We start from the raw sequence: 20,770 nt of genomic DNA, 5'->3' as shown, positions 1-20,770 counted from the left end.
ATTCTTAACCTACATAGTAATAATAATAATATAAAAAATTGATAAATTGAAAATTAATTAATCAAGGAATTTGACGAATATACCAGCGAGTCAACTAAAGGTTTCCAAAGCGCGAACAGATAAAATATTCCTTTTAAATTTCGTGTAAAAGTAAAACACTCACCTCGGAATCAACCAAGCGTCTCCAAGCGAATGCCACAATTCAGTCTCTTTACTGGTCACACAATTAGCCAATAGATTGAGCGCATCCCTCGTCAACAAAGGCTGTATCACCCGTGAGGGTAACCTGCCATCTGCCACGTCCTGCGCCGCATCGACAATCAAGGCCAACGGAGTGAATAGAAAATGCACCAGCTCCGGAGCATTGGGGTCGTGAATGTGCGTGCGTAATCTCGCTAGCAAATTAAAAGACAGCTTAAACTTCTGCAGGACGTCCACGAAGTCTCTCTCAGGGGGTGGGCGGGTCCGTAAAGCGAGCATCCCCTCCCCCGTCCCTTTCTTCCCCCCTCTAGATCGTCGCCGACGTTCCAATTCACGTGACGCAGCTGCGGCGTGCTGCAGCCGCGCTATGAATTTTTCTATGTCGTCAAAGCAACGGTTTAAAATTGCGATGTCCTGTTCGTAGAGGCGTTCAGAGCCGGTGGATGAAGCGTCATCTCTTTCTCCCGCTGAACCACGATCGCGGCCCAGCTGTGCTGACATTTGCTGAAAGAAAAAAAATTAAATGAACATTCGGAAAGGAGCTATTATAGTGATTATCAACTAATTGCATCTAGTATTATATTTTATAGATATACCGTTGTTCTAAATGAACAGGTTTCTGAACGCCAGCCTTCAGGTTTGAGAAAGAATCAGCCACTAAGTTAATATGACATTACGAATTGGAATATTAAAATAATTTAATTATCTAAATATATCAATTGTCACTTCCTTGATTAGATATTATCAGTATAGAGTTCGTAATTAGCCATGTTGCTGATTTAATTAAGTGCAGAAATAGGCAAATCGAATATCAATCAAGATAATATTGATAATATTTTTTGGAGAATTTTTATTCTTTGTTTGAAACTTATGGATATTTTTTTAAAACTCAATATTTATTCAGTAAACCGGTTTATTCATATTGAACTATATTTTCAAGCTGGTATTATCGTTGTTAAATATTTTAATTTAATTTATTTATTTATATCATCACGCCTTTTGCTCGAACGGGTAGCGACGGATTTCCACTTGCTACGGGTCCGGACATACCTCTCGCTTCATCCACTTTCATGTACCTCTTGGATGGTTCCAGGTATGTAAGACAAGGCCTACCCAACCTAACTTCACCATCTACAATTGCCTTGTATGTCACACTTGTTAACTTCTCATGTATCCGTTCTACATGGCCAAAACACCTAAGCGTTCCCTTTTTCTTTGTCTTCTCCTCTATTAATCCACACTACTCACGTATCTCACTATTACTTATCCTATCACGCAATATTACATCACACATACTTCTTAATGCTCTCATTTCCACTGCATTATCCTACTCTCATTCTTTCTCTTCCACACCCAGCATTCACAACCGTATGTTTCAAACATTCTCCTTTTAACGGCAATGGAGCCTCGTTTGAGATTTCTTGGTTATACATAAAGGAATGCAATGCTCCATAAACTCTATTCCCAGCATTCACTCGTCTCTCTGTATCATCGTCACACTTTCCACCCGGAGTAAACATACTGCCTAAGTACATGAACTTATCAACTTCTTCAAATTTTTCTCCATCTCACAGAATATCGTATACAGTCCTGACACCTCTTTAAAATATTATAGATTTTGTTGTGTATGTATGTAGTGTGGGCTCAGTTTCCGCACTTAGCAGTCCATTGGATCCCTTAAGTCCTGGCTATTAAAGCCAGCCAAGCTCCTTCTAGAAGCTCAGAAGTTTCCTGGGCACTTTGAAGGCTTCACGACGATCTAACTGCCAAACATTTTGTTATATGTTTCATTTTAAAATGTACTTATAAAGCTATAAGCTTAGCTTTATTAATATTTATTTTCTCTTTCTTGCATAAGAATTTAATAATCATATTAACAATAAACGTAAAAAAAATAAAAACAGGGTGCAATGGGTTCGTTTAGGCTACTAAGCGATGTCTTCCAGGCAACTCTAAATAGTGATATTTACCTTTTTATGTGTTATTTGAGGATATTTAGAGGCTTAAAGAACAAATTAAAACAAAATTGACATCGTTTGTGATAATTGATTATAATAAAATTTAAAATATAACTTGAACGGACATTAAAGCTAATATTTAAAAAAAAATATGTTTTTCATTATATATCTCTGTAAAATTGATGTTTTCGTTATTATTAAAACACTTTAGGTAGATTAATACATTGGCGCGTAAAAAAATACGTAATTTTTGCAAATAAGAATTGAGATATTCTTGAACATAATATAGTGTTTATACTATATTATGTATATGTTTATACTTTATATAACTTACGGTAATAACAGCCTCCCATTGTTGTTTCGTAAACGTGCGATACGCTGGAGGCATACTATTCAACTAATGAATAATCAGTGATATTGAATTAATCCAAATATCATTTTCGTACGCTTTATTGTGCGACGTATTATCACCTGCAGTATGCTAATAGGTACGGAGGTTCTATTCTTCCGTTAAAAGTTAAACGCAATGTGAAAAACAATAAAAAACTAAGCCATACAAAAATGACAGACATGGTAACACACTCAAAAAAATGGGCCGGTCGCTTTGCCCGAGTTTGTTATGGCCGATGGGTCATAAATACCCACTACTTGGAATGGCCCAGTGGGTAGAAAAAAGAGAGGAACATAACATAACAGGATAGCGGGTTAGATTAGAAAATAGTAGTGAAGATGAGAGGCAAATGGAAGACTTTGATCTGTCGGAGTTTACTACTACTACTAATATTAAATACAATATAAGTAATAACAACATATATATCAATATTAAAATACAATATAATAATAACATAAACTTAATGCAATCCCCATTATAGGACCTACTCGAATAAAGGCTATTTTTATTTTATTTATTATCACCTAGGACTATATACTATTTACCAAGTTAATTTTTTGAAATAATAATTTTGGAAATCTGTCCTCTATTTGGTGGTTACGACACTTTAAATTACTTGAACTTTAAGACCCCAAATAAGTAAGAAATATGAAAATCTTGACAATAAGTCAAAAGTAGTTTTAAAATCTTCTATAGACATACAATTGTACTATATTTAATTCAGATAAGATAATTTTAATCCAACCTAATCGGTGTATTATTAAGGTAGTAGAAAATTATCTATCAAATTTAATTCCAATTTAAGCGACCTTGCTGGCTGAATTCTGATTATAGAACGAATGTCAAGAAGGTGGGCTTATGACCTAAATAGCAGGAAAAGACTGGCAGACTATTGGCAAAGATGGAAAGGGTTAGAGAAGGCCTTCACTCGAGAGGAATCCATATCCACAGGTGACTAACATATAACTACTACTAGTTTAAGTTAATACTAACAACATTTGAAATGTAACTTAAGGAAATTACAATAAAAAAGGCTGTATTATGTTTGGTTACTGCTGGGTATTTAATTAATCAATCTTGGTACACTGGACACTGGCAAGTGAACACAGTGTTTTTTATGGGGTATCTTGTGCACCAATGGACTTTCATCTATGTGCGCATTTAACATTTGCTCAAACGGTGAAGGAAAACATCGCGAGGAAACCGACATGTCTTAGACCCAAAAAAAAGTCGACGGCGTGTGTCAGGCACACGAGGTTGATCACCTACTTGCCTATTAGATTAAAAAATAATCACGAAACAGCTTCAGAAATCTGAGGCCCAGACCCAAAGAAGTTGTAGCGCCACTGATTTACTTTATTTTTTATATACCGAGTGTATATATGTATAACGATTTCACATAAAATAATAAATATAAATATACGTCGAGTACTTCATTTAAAATTAAAGCAATCTTTAGGTATATGTATCTATATTCTATAATTATTTTATGAGGATTATTTCAACGCACGTTTATCGAATATATATGTATCGTTCGAATATATTTTAGCCACGCAACATAGGCATTTGAATGTTATCGTTGTGATAAGCCATAGTACGTAACCGTGTTTCTGATAATACGTTTCTAGTAAACAGTTATAGTAATATACTGTGTTATTTTTTTTTTTGGAACAGGCCGAAAGAGGGCAGTAGTCTCATCTGATGTTATGCTATATTGCCGCCCATGGACACTCACACACTCGCAGATTGCAAGTGCGTTGCGGCCTATTAAGCATCGGTACGCTCTTTTCTTGAAGGACTACTGAAGTGAAAAGGTCAGTAGACAGCAGCACATACACACAGACATAATTTGTTCTAAAACTGTTTGACACATGCCCGAGAAATACCTCGGCAAGGCACCTCTGTGTATCTTCAGTGCAATCGTCCGCAAGCAGTAAATATTTCTAAGTTGCAACATATCATTGATATGCAGAAGAAACAGGGACGGATAGAAGACACAGCCTTGTGGGAGCCCCAGCTTTCACGGGTTTTTAGTCGGAACATGCACCATCGATAACGACCTTGATGCTCTGATCAGCGAGAAAGCTAGAAACCAGTTGCATAATTTCTCGGGGAGCTCTTAGGCTGGGAGCTTCAGAGGAAGCGCTCTGTGCTACACACGATCGAAGGCTTTCTCTATGTCCTATAAAATTACCACTGTAGGTAGTGAATTTTAATTAGACAATTGATTTTCAATTAAAGTATTCAAACCCTCAACGTTAAATATTGTCATAACAAACTAAGACAGTTAGGTTAACCTTTAAAATGGATATTTTGAAGTTTAAAAAGCCCAGCAACGCACTCGTGAGACTTCCAGAAATGTAAATGAACATGGGCTCTATCACTTTTCATCACGTTAACATCGTTTCGCCTGTGCTATAAAAAAGTTTCACCTACCTGTCGCCTCGGTCTGTCCATCTCTGTCTCCTTCTCTCTTTCTCTTTCCCGCTCGATCACGAAGTCTCGACCACCTTCTGAGCCACCGCTGCCTATACCCCTGTAATATAAGGTTTTATTTTATCATTTGTCTTTGAAATTAAATAGTCCGCATGTAAATAAAAACACGATTTATTGTGTGCATGCAAGGCTTGCACATACACAATGAAAAACACAATTACATCTAGGTAACATTTTTGTAAACAACTGTGGAATTTATATATTTTGATAGTAATTCAGTTCACGTATAACGAAACCAAAATTTGCACCAAAACGTATAGGCAGAATTTTGATCAACGCATCGGTAAGGTAAATATTCTAACCTTTCGCCAACATAAACCTAGCCTGTCTAAATCTCTACTTCTTCTTTTACTCTGACCTAAAGAGCTGATGACCTGATGACCTACTTTCCTATAAAAAAATGATCAGGAAAAAAAATGCAGTCTGTTAAACTATAGACAGAGGAATAAAATACCATATCGTAGAACCAGGTAATCTAAAATTTAGTTGAAAGTGGAACATCACTTCACTTCACATCTCACTCATACACTGGCTTATTTATCGCGAGGTTTTCGGATGTATCCTAAGATATTTATCTTAAGATGCATTTATCTGATACGTTATCGTTTGTACTTTAAAATATTAGGTCACCAAAGAATGTATAACATTCCTATTTGTATTAAGATAGCCAGATGCGATATAAATCGATTTTGTAACATCGCTTTCCTGTGACTAGACTTGAAAATAGTTAAAAACAAAATATTTAATTCAAACTTAAACCTATTTTCAGCAGTCCAACAGTTTGTTTTATGAAGTGGATTAAACCAATTTACCAAATGAATATTATATAACAAATACTTTAAAATTACAAAAGGCTCTTGTACAGAAAACACAGAAAATATAATTTACAATTTTCTTAACTTAACATAGGTATAAATATATATATGAAGATATATATTTTAGAATGCTAAAGACGATATTGTGATGTGAGATACAAATTGAAACACACATAAAATCTTGAAGAATTTTCAGGTGATATCCATAATACTCACTTAAGAGCATTTAATTCTTCAACAAGTGTCTGTGCACTGACGTCATGGCATTGGAAAATGTGTAACTCCCGTCTGGAGCCGCCAGGGGAGCCACCACCACTCTCTGGGGCCCCTACTACAAAGGCCAACACGTTGTTGTAGAGTTCAGCAGGTTCTGGCGATGTGAAGGCTGTTGGTGAGTGCACCCAGTTGGCTGGGAAACGCTCCATTATGGACTGCAAATGTTTTACAATGATTAATAAATAGTTATTACAGTATTGCGACGGTGTTTGGCGTATTCGCTACAATGAAGAACTTTATAACATCCTTGACGACGCCAACATCGTCCAATTCAGAAAATGCAACAGCCTCAACCTCAAGGTCAAGAGAAAACCCGATAGACCAAGACTGCGTTGGTGGGATGGAGGTGTGAAGGACCTCGAAACAATAAGGGTTCGAAGTTGGATACAAGAAGCACGAAATAGATTGCGATGGCGAAATATACTTCAGGAGGCTAAGGCATAGCCATTGATGATGAAAGATTTATAATGTTTAAACTTACATCTGAGTTCTATTTCCAACCTTACAATGGTAATGGTTAACTATGTATGTGTTTTGTTATAAGCGAATTTTACTATTCATCATTTTACTGTTCGTAGCAACTACAACTGGTTGAATAAAGAACTCGGGTCTTAGGGCTGTTAAAACGTTTTTGTATCTTCGTAATTACATAGATAATTTGATTTATTAATAATAGTATTTACAGCTGTGACAATGTCCTGAAATAGATTACAAGCACAGTCAGCGAAGCGTTGGCCAGCCTCCCACTAGGTAAATAGATGATCTGGTGAGGGTGCGGAGGGTGGGATTCAGAGCGGAAAACCGGAAGACCGGGAAACCGATCGTACTGGAAATTCAGGAGATGCCTATGTCCAGCAGTAGAAGTCTACAACTACTAATTATTATTAATTTGTAGTTGTTGACGACTATTTATGTATATGCTGGACTCTACATAAATAGTCATAACTTAACACATTACTAAATCGACTTCTGACAGAATTTGAATGTTGTTAACGAAACTGCATTTGGGCTGCGCAATGTAAGTAATGCAATTTAGTGTGTGCGAATAGGTACGACTTTAAATCGATGGTTAAGAAGAATGTATCAGCCTCTACTTACCCCAGTTTCATAATCCATAACTAGAACCCACTGATCCTCAAGAGATAACTGCATCTTTTGACTCCATATTCCTGGGAAATGGAATAACCTTATCAAATAAAACATAGGTACAAAAAATATTTTATAACAGAAGAAACGTGTATTATGTATGATTCATTAAAAAATGCAATTATTATGCCCATCAACATTTATTGATAAACTAAATTTCAAAGTCATGCGTGGAGTCTGCAAATATGTTATGTAAATAAAATGATTTAGTAGATATATTGCAATTGCAGTCACTGTTTAAGTTATTTTTTATGTAACATTATTAGAATTAAGTTTATATAAAATAATTGTAAGTAAAAAATTCATCATGATCGTAGAACAATGTCGGATTTGAAAATTGATCGTATTTGGATGCTACATTGACTAAATACTATGGCTACATTTTAAAAAATCCATGTGATTGAAATTTCAAATTAATCAGTCGGTAAAATGACGGATTTGATAGATGTGATGTGATTTTCTAGAAAATTGTGTAATTTAATGTCATATTTCGTTTCAAAGCAAACCCTTTTGTTTGCTTGTATGCCATTATTCATAATAACAGAATATGAATTAAAATAGTTATGACAAAAACTAACATGATTATATTATTTTGAAATGGCTGCCCTGTAAAGTTTACTATTTGTAAGATCCATCACTATTCTACGATTATGACGAATTATTTGTTTTAATCTAAAAAACTTTACCGTTTGTTTTCTCCAACTGAAGCAGTCGCCGCATGCCATCAGCTGGATAGACGATACCCGTCTCCCTGGTCACGGTAAACGTGGCCAGATGTTCCAGAACATACACGGCCCTACCCCGAAGACCGGCTAACTGCTCAAACTCATCCATTGCTCGCGCTGCCTGTGATAAAAATCCATTTAATGCCAGAATGTCCATTTATGTTTTATAAACAATTTTTATAATATTTGAATTCAAAATGTATTGTAAAATAAAAAGACGAATAGCTGTGCGATTCTGTTAATCCGTGAGTTCACCTCGCACTAACAACGCTCCCTTCGTCACTCACGTCATTTTTGGACTGATTTGACCGCCGCTGCGAAAACCGCTGTGAGAGTTCGAAAAGTGAGTTACAGAATCGCAGGGCTGGTACTTGAAAAGTTGCAAGAATGACGGGTATAAATACGTTTGTACATCCCTACACTTTGTTAAATTATTATATATTATATATTAGTTGAAAGAACTAAACTGGTGCCCACAGTACAATAAACACAAAAGAGGAAGACACACAGATATTTAAAAGAATGAGATGATAGAAATATGTGTTTAACTGTATGTGTTTAAAGTATCTAAAATAAAAGGCTTTTAGTATTATATGTGTTAGGTGAATATCATACGTTACGCCTTCTAACAGAAAATGAAGAGACTTATAAGAAATTTATGTTTTTTACAAATGTCCAGTTTAAACTTATACCCGCTAAGTCTAAAACTAATTTATTTCACGATGAGTAAAAGGGTTTTTACCTGCGAGTCCCCCCCTCGGGATCTTCCCCCCGCTGCTGCGCCGCCACTCCGCATTGCCATTTCCGGTCAGTACCTCATCTTCATAAGAAATTTGTTAATTGATCTGAAACAATATATATTTGTTAGCCTGTTAGATTTTTATGACAATAGATAATGCAAGTATGAATCATACAATTTGTACAGTTAATACACGAATTCTATTAAAAAAAATAATAATAATTTATTTATTGCAAGAATATGGTACAAAAACGTGTAAGGTGGAACAATCGTATGTTCGCGTATTTTGCCACACACAATGGCGCGCAAATTTGTCTTTAAAGGAATTTTACATATTACATTATAAGTCATATGAATTGGTCAATACTTATATTATTTATTAAATTTATATCAACTAGTCTCACGCAAATAATCATTTATGGAATAGTATTTTTTTTCCTAAAGTAATACACCAAGTCACTTTTTAAAGACTAGTCGAAGATCTTTTAATTCTTTTTAAAATAATTAAAAGATCTAGCCATGCTTCCGTTCTGTCTGATCGTCGTGGTCAGCAATGACATCTGGACTATCTGTTTCCACCGGTTTCTGTCCAGCGCCTCTCGTGTACAGTTTTGAGGACGATGAGTTGTTCACTTGATCGGTCCATCTGGTTGGTAAACGGCAACGTGATTGCCTACTCTGTTACCAACCACGATCAGTGTCTTCAAGTTCTCATCGCCTCTGCACATTATATGGCAGAAATATGAGATTCCAGATGTTGCATATACGTTGTGTCGAGTTCCAATAGTTATTCCAAATACACCGCGCGCTCCTAAAGTTTCTTATATAGTTAGGAACGAGTGAATATATTTTTAAATTGCCTGTAACAACTCGAAATATTTTTTTTTTGGATAGCTTACACCTAACATCATGAGTTTAAAAAAAATTGCCTTTGGAAGTAATTAGTTTTTTATCATTACATCAGCATAAGGTTATCAACAAATCGTGCTCCGTGGGTTGTGTAATTTATCTAGGTTAATGTCAACTACAAAATACCTTAATTGTAAAATTGTGATAGCCAATGGGAAACGTCTCATAGAATATATTTTTGAATTAAAAACAATACGATAGGTAGCTTTTTTACCCAGTTGCTAATCAATTGATTTTAATCAAATTTACATAGATTAAGCTAGTCATTAAATTGTCAAGCCATTGGTCGTTGTCTTGTCAGTTTTGTAAATGAATTACTCGAATGTTTAATCTTTTAATTTAATTGAAATATCTAAACATCGACATTGCAACATTATTTAATTTATTTGAATGTGAAATTAAGACATGTATCAAAATATTAAAAAATATCTAGTGCATTACAAAATCTTCACTTCACTTCAAAAACTAAACTTGTTTTAGGTCGCAGAGTCAGCGAAGTGAGTAGGTGAGGTAAGTATATACATATATACAAAAGATACACACACTTAAATTTTTATACAAAAATAATTATATTCTTTCAAGGACCTTATAGGCATTTTTCTCCCAATCCAACCAACTTATATGGAATTACATTTCCTGCCAGTTCTGTCGAAACGGACGAGAAGAACTGGCAATAAACTGTTTGTAACCATTGTAAATCGCTATAATTATCGATGTCATATTGGGTGGTTTAGCCATACTAATTTAAAAGTTTTATATAATGTTTTAATTACAATACGTAAATACAAGATTCTTTTGAAAGAATGCCGGTCGAAAGCTGATTTTCCGTACAAATGAGTGTGAGGTAATATTTGATGTAATGCGCCTAGTTGTGTAAAATGTTAATAGTCTACTATCACCGTCATCGTCTAATTGAAGGTGCATTAAAAATATTTGGCTTACAATAGTAAAAGTACTCTTCTAGTGGGACCCTGAGGTCTAGAGTACGAGCCACGGCTGAGCATTAATAATTTTCTTTATATTATGCAAATTAACCACTCATACTTTAGACCCAAATATAGCTGCATGTGTTGCTATATTTGGCTGCCATATAAAGATCGCCTACTTGCCTTTAAAGAAATAAAACAGGAAAAATTAATCAAATAATTTGAATTATACTACTAGACTATTCTAAAATGAAATCCTCATTCAATTATTATTTTTGTAACTTCTAATCATTAGGACGAAAACTGTTTACGTATTCGTTGGGACTCGAACCCAGGAAAAGTACGCTGGTGGATTTGGTTTCCCTAATCACTAAATTTCATAAAATATTTAACGGAACTTGCGTTTTGAATACTTGTAGAGCATGTGACAAATATAGTATTCTCCCTTACACTCATGTGTGTAACATACATCTGTCCCTTTCTATCACTTTCTCTAATCCATGGTAAACAGAACACATAGTAGTAGAAACTGGTAGAAAGTGTGTGAGAGCACAATTTTAGAATAGCAATTGTTTAATTATTTAAAAAATGTCGACCTTAAAATATTGAAAATTTTAAATAAAGGTGACTCGACCAGTGCGTTGACCTAACAACGTAGTTTTAAATAAATAAAATAAAATAAAAAAGCCTTTTTATTTATTTCAAAAGAACAAAATAAACTGAATCCTATTAAATATATTGTTTTTTAAGAAAATAAATTAAAATATTTTTCTTATTTTTTATCAGTACTAAATTACATCTATTTTCTAATTGTTTTGCATGAAACCTTCCGCAGGGATCCTCCAAGGATCTCCAGGTATCTAGGTCTTGGGTGAGTTGCATCCAGCTCGAGCCAGCCGTTTTAAATTACTCAGTAGTAAAACTAACACGTAAACACTGAGTCAATCCAATTACACAGTTTTCATCTAATTCGGTCTTCTTTTATCATAGCGTAAATATAGTTTGAATGAAAGAGACAAAAGAGAGTTTTTTGATAATACTAATAAATCAATTAGAATTTTTGATAATATATTGAATGTTTTGTCTTTATCGCTCTCGTGTCGTATTGTTATCACATAAACGGTATAAAAGATTCTCTAAGTAATAAATATATATTTTTTAATTTCAACATTTGACAGTTTTTATGGGCACCTTCAAGAATGATGTATTGTGGTTTAGGTTCGATTCCCGTTTGGTGCGTTAATTAGAATTAAACGTTTTCACCGTCAACGATGAATAAGAATCGTAAATTTAAACGGGTAATTTTTATCCGTCTGCCTATGAAGGTCGCTGTTAGGTCAAAAATATTTATTATTAATATAATTCTGTATCGATATTAAAGAACATTTTTTTTCAGTTGTAATTGCTGTTTAAACAATCGTTTTCGTGGTAAGAAACGAAATGAAAAATATCTCAACATGTTACGAGAGTGTTGGGTTATGCGTTGAAGTCTTTTATAACTAAAATTGTCAAACATTTCAGTTCCTTAAAGATAATCACATTTTTATTGAACTATGTATATAATATATATACAATTATACATATGTCCAACTCTTATCTATAGTTATTATTTGTGGTTTATTTGATTTGTCATTATTACTTGATCTACAAATTAACAGAATTTATAGTCTGTAGTTCTAGTAACTTCAGTCATTATTTCTGTCGTAGCAATGGCGTTAGTGTCAGCTGCCATTGTCATTATATGATAATAATGAGTATGTTGTCAATATTACTATCGGCCATTGAAAAGTTTTTAATTTAAAGATCTAGCAACATTGAAACATCAAAAAAACCTTTGAAAGTTTGATCGGTTTTGAAAATGTTAGTTATTTATATGAATGATAAATAATTAATGGATAATATGATACCTTCGAGTAGAGAACGTTGTGGCGGCCCAAAAAAATATCTTTACCTAATCCTTTACATATTTTTTAAATTATCCATTCATGACGCCACATCCTGTATACTTTTAATAAACATTTAAATGGTAAAATACTTGTTTACAGAATTTATAGTCTGTAGTTCTAGTAACTTCAGTCATTATTATTATTGTCATAGCAATGGCGTAAGTGTCAGCTGCCATTGTCATTATATTATATTATATTGTCGTTGAAAAGTCGTTAATTTAAAGATCTAGCAACATTGAAACATCAAATAAACCCCTTAACGGTTTTGAAAATGTTATTTATTTATATGAATGATAAATAATTAATGGATAATATGGTATCTTCGAGTAGAGAACGTTGTGGCGGTTCCAAGTAATATCTTTACCTAATCCTTTACATATTTTTTACATTATCCATTCATGACGCCACATCCTGTATACATTTAATAAACATTTAAATGGTAAAATACTTGTTTTAGGTACGACGTGACGATGACATATTCATAAGTTAGCTCTTAAAACATTTGTGAATAAAACAATAAAATATAAGTATGTAATACGATAGTTGTTAAATCTAGAAGAGAGATCGAAACGGAGAGATGATTCAAAGTGCTAATTTCATGTATGAAGGTTGTATAGGCAAGGTGAATTGCATTGTTAATCGTTTCACAATCGCATTCCGATACCACTGTACGTCACTAGAACTTGGAATGCCTTTAAATTATTTCCTACAACACGGTACTGCTTTGAATAAGGGAAGTTAATAATAATAAATAATCATTAATCATACAATCCTAAATGGATTGAGTTCGAAAAGTGAGTTACAGAATAAATGTTACACAAACGTAGGAATATACATCTTTGGTATAAATAGCAAAATAATTTGTTTGATTAAATGATTAGATCTATCCTTAGATTAATCATCGTCCAAATTAAAGGCCTATAAACCCAGCTTATATACTTATGCTTTCTCTAAATACATATCTAAGAGAATATACTAGTGCATTTCTCCCAACGTGAGGCCCACGCCCCACAGAGGGAGAAATTTGAGGTTTCTTAAGGTTAATTCCAATTCGAAAATTTACTGAAATTATTTGGAATTTTAACAATTGTTAACAATTTCCTATCAATATTAGAAAACGCAAATTATCACGTAATAGATACAGGAATATAAGGTCCAGACCTAAAGGTAGCTATGTTTAACATCTCTAAAATTCTCTGTTACCTATGTTTATGTAAAATAAACATATCGTGGAAATATGACAAAACATCCACCCGTCATCGCGAAACTATGCACGTACGGAATTTCGCTCATCGTCTATTTAATAATTAACTCTATTCCAAAGACATTGAGTTTATTTTTGATCATCTTACTCACATTCAAGCTGTATGGCATACAACTATAATCTATAATAACATCCAGTAAGGTACATTTTCAAAAATTAAATATTTTATCAGTTCATTTAAATACCACTTTGCGTAATTTCAGAATTTAAATTGGATTCGTATTAATTGTAGGATATGATAAGATACGATTTATCTAGTTTTTTAATTTATTGATACGTATCTCGATCGAAGCTTATAATAGCATCAGCAGATGTTTGTTTTTAATAAAGGAAATTTTGAGTTTGTAAATTTAAAAAAAATGGGGCAATTATAAATACAATTCAGCTACGCTGACCGTAATGATACTAATTATATATTACATAATTCCTCACATTGCTCAATATGTACATGAATAAATTTATATTTATAATAACGTTTAGTTCTGATTCAAAAGTAGTTTTTCTGACGAAATTGTACTGTATTTAGCATTTTTGGCAAGTTGTTTTATACGTCCAAAATGTAAAAAATAAAAATTAACCCACCATAAAAAAGAAAGAAAGGTTAATACAGTTGATGGGTAAGAAAGGCAGAAAAAGGTTAAAAAATCAAGATAGAGAGAGAGATAGTGCCAGTTGGAGGGAGCTCTTTAAGAAGTCCTTAAAATATAGTTTCTTATAAAACGTGTTGTTTTATGGGAATAGTTAATTCAATTTTTTTCAAAGTATAATTTTAATGTAAAAGGAGACAAACGGGCAGAAGGCTCATCTGATATAAAGTGATAGGAAAAAAATAAAAAGTAAATTTTCGAATTGGAATTAACCTTAAAAAACCTCAAATTGCCCCCTCTGTGGGGCGTGGGCCTCACGTTGGGAAACACTGCACTAGTATATTCTCTTAGATATGTATTTAGAGAAAGAATAAGTACACAAGCTGGGTTTATTGACAGGAGGCTCGCAAGTGCGTTGCCGGCCTTGTAAGAAATGATACGCTCTTACATTTTAATAAGTAGGGAAGGGTGACGATATAATTCTAGTAAAAGTTGTTATTATAGTTATTTTTAGTTTCCTTGTCACGTGTCATACGTAGTATTTAAATTTTTTTTTATTAAAAAGACCAATATTAACATCACTCTCATATAGGTACTTCATTGGAAATTACTATTATTTATGACTAAGTAATTATTAATTCATTTACTAATAAGGCTTTAACACAACTTTATTTCTATTTAAACATTCAAAATGTGCTCAACGCATTTAAACATTATGGACAGGTGAAGGTCGTAGCGGCGACATTCTTGAAATATTTACGTGCCCTGTTGACCATCTACTTAACTTAAGTACCTACCAGGCCAAGTAAGCAACGTATTTGGCGAACACATTTATGTAATTTAAAGTATAATGAATATAGACATACTTTTCATCTACCAACCTATACCTATATTGAATGCTAAGTTTTATAGGCAAAAGTGATTATTAACCAAGATTCAAAATAAGTCAATCAAGTGGAAAATGTCGCTCCCGACCTGGTGACTTCTACGAGAAAATAAGTCTACAAAGAACTACGTTTATTATTTCACTATCACAATTTTAATCCGACTTTTAACGATCAATTTTGCACGTTTTTACTTAGTAGTCAGTCAGTTGATACTGTACATACTATAAAAAGTTCATCAATAAAAAACAGTACAACCCTTGACCTTGGCCTTGTTACATCTGATTCATTATCATTTTTTAAGAGCCTAGTAGGTTCATCCTTTTATTCCTCAGACTTTTTGGGTCTAACCTCACATTCCTCGACCACACGAGTGACTGTGTGGCGGCGTCCATGCGTCCGGTTGTCTCTCTCCCTAAAATATGGCGAGGGGGCCGATGGCTGGCCATGCGTCATACTCGTGAACGGGTGCTACTTGTGGTGACTGGTCGGACTTAAATTCGTGTATGCGGTGATGTTAGTTATTTCGACTATGTATTTGCGTGTTGTTCCCACGAGAATGTAAGTGCGTGCTCCTATTTCACCATGCCTCCTGCTGATAGAGGACAAATCTTTTTTTTAGTAATTTATTTTATTATTATTAATTAACTATTAATTACTTAAGATGTCATGTGGAATCTGGTGTAATGGTTGCAGCTCCTTACAAACTTTGTCAACATCTTCTATAAAGGTACTTTGTTGATGTTTCTGATAACGATAAGACATTGTGACCACTTGTTAGTTTAGGTATTGTTATATTTATTTTGACAATGATATTGAATCAAACAATTCAATCACAATACAGTCACAATTTACTGACAAAAATCTATACTTTAGACTACTCTAGAAGCTTATGATTCAGAAATGTTATCAGAAAAGTAATTAATAACACATTAAGTATCGATATGTTACCGATTAATCGATTGGAGACTCATGTTAGTATTTTATCTGAATGGTATTTTGTATACGCAATCCAGCGGCGATACAGGCCTTGGTTCGCCTGTTATCATTTCATTGGTATTTAATCAAGAAGACAATCAGCCTACTATGTCTATCATCCCAATATACAGTGGCGTAACAATAGGGTGGCAGGGCTAATGCCACGGGCCTTGCCCAAGAGATATTATGTTCTATGGACGAATGTGAAGTCTGAAAGTCTCCAATACGCATTGGGCTAGCGTGGGGACTACAAACCACTACCTCTCGCCTAAGAGAGGAGGCCTATGGCCATTAGTGGGACATATACAAGGTGTAATTGAGTACGAAAATCTCGAAGATTATTATAATTAAACTGAGTAGGGACGATTTTAGATAGGGCCTCATCAAAAGAATTGCCACGAAATGGTATGGCCCCAGGTGGTATAGTTACCACTATGCTAGTTACGCTATACACTGCCAATATACACAGACTTCTAGCATATGATGTAACACAAACTTTAGGGTTTAAGTCTTACCCTTGGACAGTTACTTTCGTTTTTCAAAAACATATTGGTTTTGATATGCGGGCGCTAAGTCTCGACTCTGAAGGTAAGATTCAAAATCAAACGCTAAGTGTGACTCCCATATGTCTAAAACGTAGGATTTTGACATACGAGAGACATAGTTCGCGCTATCGTTTCTGAAACTTACCCAAAGCTGTAAAGTGAAAATCGTATTTTTGTATGCTACCTTTAAATTAGCGCTATTATTTAAGCTTCAGTATTGGTATTCTGTATTTTACAGCTTACAGTTATTGCAATAAACAATTTGAGTAAAATTCAAAACTATTTATTATATTATATTTATTCGTTTAGGTAACACAATGTACACTTATGAACGTCAATAAAGAAATACATATTTAATGCTTCTAATTTTACATTTGATGCCAGTTCTCAAATCAACGGCGTAGAACGGACGAGAAGAACTGGCAATAAACTCTCCGCTACTCTTTTTATTCGCCAAGTTTTTTGTTTTACAAAATGTTTTAGGAGCTGCAACCATTACACCATGTTCCACATGACATCTTTAAGTAATTAATAGTTTATTAATAAAAAAAAACAAAGATTTGTCCTCTATCAGCAGGAACTTATATAACCGGACACTTAGATCGAGAACCAAAAACCCATCTAGCTCATTTATCAGAATACTCAATCTGGACATCGGTGAGTTTTGGTCATAACGCGTCCTTCGGAACAAATGGAGGGATGCCTGAGGCATCACGGGTACAGGAAATTGAAACTTAGTTTAAAGGCAATACCTGATTGTTAACTATCTTAAATGCAAACGATACATCAATTCATTTTCTACGATTCTCCAATGACAACATCTTAAAGTATGCTAGCCTGGTTTCGTATCTTAGCAACTTTTTTTCGAGATGCCATTGAAGTAAAGTAGATGCCACACTAATCTTTTTTGTAAGCGATTCTAGTTTTCTCACGATATTTTCCTACAGCATACAAGCAAATGTTATTCATATAAAAATTACATAGGGGAACAAACGACCTTAAGGTTAAAAATCCCTTGCACTAATTAACTTAGACCGCTCAGTGGCTTTATACACGTTTTTATATTTTGGTTTAGCATTTCGCAATAACGTTACATGAGTAATTTTTAAGATTTTCTGTTTAGTAATACTTACTTAGTAGTACTTCAAACAAATATTTTAGGAATCGGATTGCGGATTTAAGAAATGATTTTAAATGTAATTTAATATCAATTTAAAGCTATAGATCTAATTGGAAAACAAAGGCGTTCGTTATCTAATCAGTTACGTGAATAATGTATTAAATATCTATATATAATACACATTTTAATCAGTTGCCGTCTAAGGTTCGTAACATTAGCGTGATTAATCAGTTCAAAAGGGCATTAAAGATACACATCAGAATGAGCCCATTAGACTAAAATTGGGCTAGCTGATGGCGACGTGTATCTCGTTCGTATATACTTAATATTAAATTTCTCATGTAAATAAAAAATAATTTTTGTAATGAGAAATAAAGTTCTTTAAACATTTAAACATTTTAGCGGACAAGCGTAACAAAAGTCGAAACACTACACACTCTTTGAAGTCTAGTGAACCATACTGAATGTAGACAGACTTCCGGTTAATTCATATCCGCTGTGTTTTTATTTATGTCACGTCTAACTGCTATAAATTCATAATATTACTGACCATAGAAGGTATATCGGCCGTTAGTTTGTCGGATTATAAGCCTAGATACAGATAGCCAATAAATCTAGTGTTTTAAAGATAAAAATTGTAATTTAATTAATGTGCAATCTTTTGAGGATATTGCTAAATTATGCCACGATGAAGTAATACCTAATTAACATTTAAAATGTCTTACGAAAGTTCTTTAAGATTCTAAATGTTTAATTGGTTTTACTAGGTGTTCTGTCTGCTGAAAAGGTGTAAACATTACTTAAAATACAGCTGGGTTGCGTACACTCGGAGCAACGACCGGTCGGTCAAGTCGCCATCTATTGGCCATCTTTCTCGCCATTATATCATTACTTTACCCGTGTTCACAAGACTCTTACTCAAGACACAGTAGCGAAGTACTTTATTAACAACTAGAAGACTTTCTTTGAGGGTTATTGAATGGCTAACGACTGAACCGTATGTGTGGAATCGGGCTGGGAGTGGCGTCGCGGGAAAGCGGTACAATCGGCGCCCTCAATCCTATTATGCGCATACGCAGGTAATGTTGTCACATCAATTTCATTACTAGCTAATAAATCAAGTGAGAACTTACCGTTTGGTAGTTTTAAAATGATGAACTTGATAACACAATCACATACACGCTACGATACGCGCCTGAACGGCGACCCGGTGAGTACTGGAAGCCTCGGTCGTACATTCACGCCCTCCCCTCCTCAGCGGAGCCTCCGCAGGTGATACGTGGTACGGGTGGCAGTGGCTCATCGCGACCGACAGCGACCGCGCGTCTATCAAGCTCCGGCCATGTCTGCGAACGGCTCGGCCGCCGCCGAATCGCGGCTCTGCCACGTGCGAAAAGTCCCGGATTTCGACGGCTACGGATTTAATTTGCATGCAGAGAAAGGAAAACCCGGCCAGTACATCGGCAAGGTGGATGATGGATCACCCGCAGAAAAGGCCGGGTTGCGACGCGGCGACCGCATCCTTGAAGTAAACGGACACAGTATCGCGGGCGAGACGCACAAACAAGTAGTAGCTCGCATCAAGGAGCGCTCGGATGATGCTGAATTGTTGGTAGTGGCCCCGGCGCCGGGAGAACCAGTTCCCGACTTAGACGCGCCCGAACAGAAACAAGCCAATAACGTATCCACCGAGTCGACGTCGACTACTGGTTCCACAGGCTCCGATAGAACGGATGGTGCTTCCCCAGAACCGCCGCGTCTGAATTTACAGATGACAGCGGCGGAGATGCGTGCTTTCCTAGCTGCTAAGAAGAAAGTGGACCCAAAAAAGGTGCCGATGGATCTCAAATCCAAGTTCGATATCGTTAAGAAGTTGTGAAGTGTGTTGCGTGCGAGCGTATAAACCTACTCTAGTACATAATACGCTGTTGGCGGGCGCGCAGGTGTATTGCGATGTTGCCAGTCCGCGCTGAGACACTGTTTTACCTGGGTTCTACCATGTCATGTTTGATTTGTGATCGTTGCTGTACAATTTTTGTATCTACCGAAAGAATGTAACATATCGTGCCTTTTTAATTGCCATTGAAAGTTGTACATAGGTACTGAGTTTTAAGGAAATTGAATATTTTTTTTATTTATGTGCGTATCATATAAATTTTATTAATTGATTATCTAATTGTTTAGTTAGAATAATGTTAATTAAATGCAATTATTGTTGAGTGATTTAATAAAGATGTTGAAAGTGGTTGGATTTTTTTTATCAAGGACCTGAGTCACGCGGAGTCATAATTTTAGTTTTATTGTTTGATAACTGTTATCTCGTAGGCTATAATTTATAAAAAAATTACGCATTAACTTGTCATTTATTGTTTAACGACTTAACAAATTTAATAACATAACGTTAACATCGCTTTTGACAAATGACAAAGAAAGAGAAGTCGACTGAAAGGTGTGAAAGAGATAGTTTTGATAATTTTAACTGTATTGTACGTTAAATTGATTATGTATTTTTATTAATAGAAATATTAAGCATTATTTTACACTTTAGTGTGGGAAAATTGTGCCGTGGACAATTACTAATTAATTTTTAAATTAAAATGTACTAAAATAAGATTTTGCACTAAATATACTCTATATATAAACGTTGTTGAACAATAAATATAAGTATGTATGACATTACGAAATAAAACAAAATAGAATATTTGTGTCTGTATCAAAGTTTCAAAGGATTCTAATTCAATTTAATTTGTACGGAGTCAAACCCTGGATTTCCAGCGTTACATTTGCTTTATCATGTCGTAAACTCAGCTTTTTCACATTTCATATTCATAGGGGATATATCAACTTATCTACTCTTATCAATT

The 20,770-nt window shown here is 34.5% G+C and overlaps 2 protein-coding genes across 3 annotated transcripts in view; one reads left to right on the top strand and one right to left on the bottom strand.

The window, feature by feature from the left end:
- Positions 1-19,168, bottom strand: part of LOC125059113 (epidermal growth factor receptor kinase substrate 8-like) — a 28,394-nt gene extending 9,226 nt beyond the window's left edge. Inside the window, exons 1-7 of one of the 2 annotated variants that reach the window (XM_047663332.1) lie at positions 19,040-19,168; positions 8,751-8,853; positions 7,970-8,129; positions 7,236-7,306; positions 6,078-6,292; positions 4,987-5,086; positions 164-705 (exon numbers count right to left, since the gene is read on the bottom strand). In XM_047663332.1, the coding sequence (XP_047519288.1) occupies positions 164-705; positions 4,987-5,086; positions 6,078-6,292; positions 7,236-7,306; positions 7,970-8,129; positions 8,751-8,810 (1,148 nt within the window). In that variant the 5' untranslated portion in view covers positions 8,811-8,853; positions 19,040-19,168. The remainder of the gene's footprint in view (positions 1-163; positions 706-4,986; positions 5,087-6,077; positions 6,293-7,235; positions 7,307-7,969; positions 8,130-8,750; positions 8,854-19,039) is intronic. The other variant, XM_047663331.1, reaches the window with a different exon arrangement.
- Positions 19,169-19,186: 18 nt separating this feature from the next.
- Positions 19,187-20,151, top strand: LOC125059115 (Na(+)/H(+) exchange regulatory cofactor NHE-RF2). Its single transcript, XM_047663333.1, has one exon. The coding sequence runs from the start codon at positions 19,249-19,251 to the stop codon at positions 19,783-19,785; it is 537 nt and encodes a 178-aa protein (XP_047519289.1). The 5' UTR covers positions 19,187-19,248; the 3' UTR covers positions 19,786-20,151.
- The last annotated feature ends 619 nt before the right edge of the window (positions 20,152-20,770 follow it).

This window comes from Pieris napi, chromosome 19, assembly GCF_905475465.1.
Source record: "Pieris napi chromosome 19, ilPieNapi1.2, whole genome shotgun sequence".
In the NCBI taxonomy this organism is placed as follows: domain Eukaryota; kingdom Metazoa; phylum Arthropoda; class Insecta; order Lepidoptera; family Pieridae; genus Pieris; species Pieris napi.
The sequence above is the reverse complement of the archived record's forward strand: the minus strand, read 5'-3'. Positions and strand labels throughout refer to the sequence as shown.

What these genes read in the sequence shown, in the direction of transcription:
- LOC125059115 (XM_047663333.1), top strand. Translation starts at nt 19,249, where the DNA reads ATGTCTGCGAACGGCTCGGCCGCCGCCGAATCGCGGCTCTGCCACGTG.